This window comes from Austrofundulus limnaeus, unplaced genomic scaffold (genome assembly GCF_001266775.1).
Source record: "Austrofundulus limnaeus strain Quisiro unplaced genomic scaffold, Austrofundulus_limnaeus-1.0 Scaffold186, whole genome shotgun sequence".
In the NCBI taxonomy this organism is placed as follows: Eukaryota; Metazoa; Chordata; class Actinopteri; order Cyprinodontiformes; family Rivulidae; genus Austrofundulus; species Austrofundulus limnaeus.
Window position 1 is genome coordinate 513,910 of NW_013952588.1, and position 860 is coordinate 514,769.

An 860-nucleotide genomic window follows, 5' to 3' on the forward strand; every position below is an offset into this window, starting at 1 on the left:
GTGTGTGTGTGTGTGTGTGTGTGTGTGTGTGTGTGTGTGTGTGTGTGCGCGCGCAGTTAAAGCTACTCATAGCCAATAACTAGCCTCAGTCTTCTCTGAATTAATAGCAGCTCTTATTATCTGTGACTGTTCCTTTTGGAGCTTGTTGGTCACTAATTATTTTCTCAGGATCTGTGGAGAGCTGAAGAGCAGGAAGAGAGAAAAAAAAACTGAGTATTAAGACCTCAGTGGAGAAATTAATAAAAAGTAGATGACGAAGGATAAACTAAGCATTGCTTGTTGTTTTTGCACATCACATCTGTAGTCAGCACTCAGATAAACATATGAAGATAAATGCATTATTGGATAGATGTGTCAGAGTTCAACAACGCCATTACTGTGGAGATGAGTTTGATGCTGCCTACCCAGTTAAACCGATGCACTTTGACGCCCCTCCTTGTTGCTCTCGGTCAGATTTGGGACATCCGCTCTCTGGAGTGTGTTCACGTCCTGCAGACCAGCGGCGGCAGTGTCTACTCCATCGCCGTCACCAACCACCACATCGTCTGTGGCACCTATGAAAACCTCATCCATGTAAGAAAAACACACACAGGTCCCCCTCTCTACACACACTGGATGTTTGGATTTACTGTAGATATTTCCTTTTGCCTGATTGGTTAAGACCTGATGATTTTGTTTCTAGGGGTTCAGTGTGTGTTCAGCCTGATAACATTCCTCTTTATTATCAGTCCATTCATTTGTCTTTTCCTGCAGCCTGAGACTCAGTAAAAGGTTCTGGTTTTCCTGCTAATGGTGTGTGTGTGTGTGTGTGTGTGTGTGTGTGTGTGTGTGTGTGTGTGTGTGTGTGTGTGTGTGTGTGT

General features: G+C 44.1%; 1 protein-coding gene across 1 annotated transcript in view; it reads left to right on the plus strand.

Annotated features, from left to right (window-relative positions):
• Nucleotides 1-453: 453 nt before the first annotated feature.
• The window catches only part of LOC106524413 (E3 ubiquitin-protein ligase TRAF7), a gene marked incomplete at its 5' end in the record, with an annotated part of 1,841 nt that continues 1,434 nt past the window's right edge, over nucleotides 454-860 (plus strand). Inside the window, 1 exon segment of the mRNA XM_014018212.1 lies at nucleotides 454-573. Coding sequence (XP_013873666.1) covers nucleotides 454-573 — 120 coding nt within the window.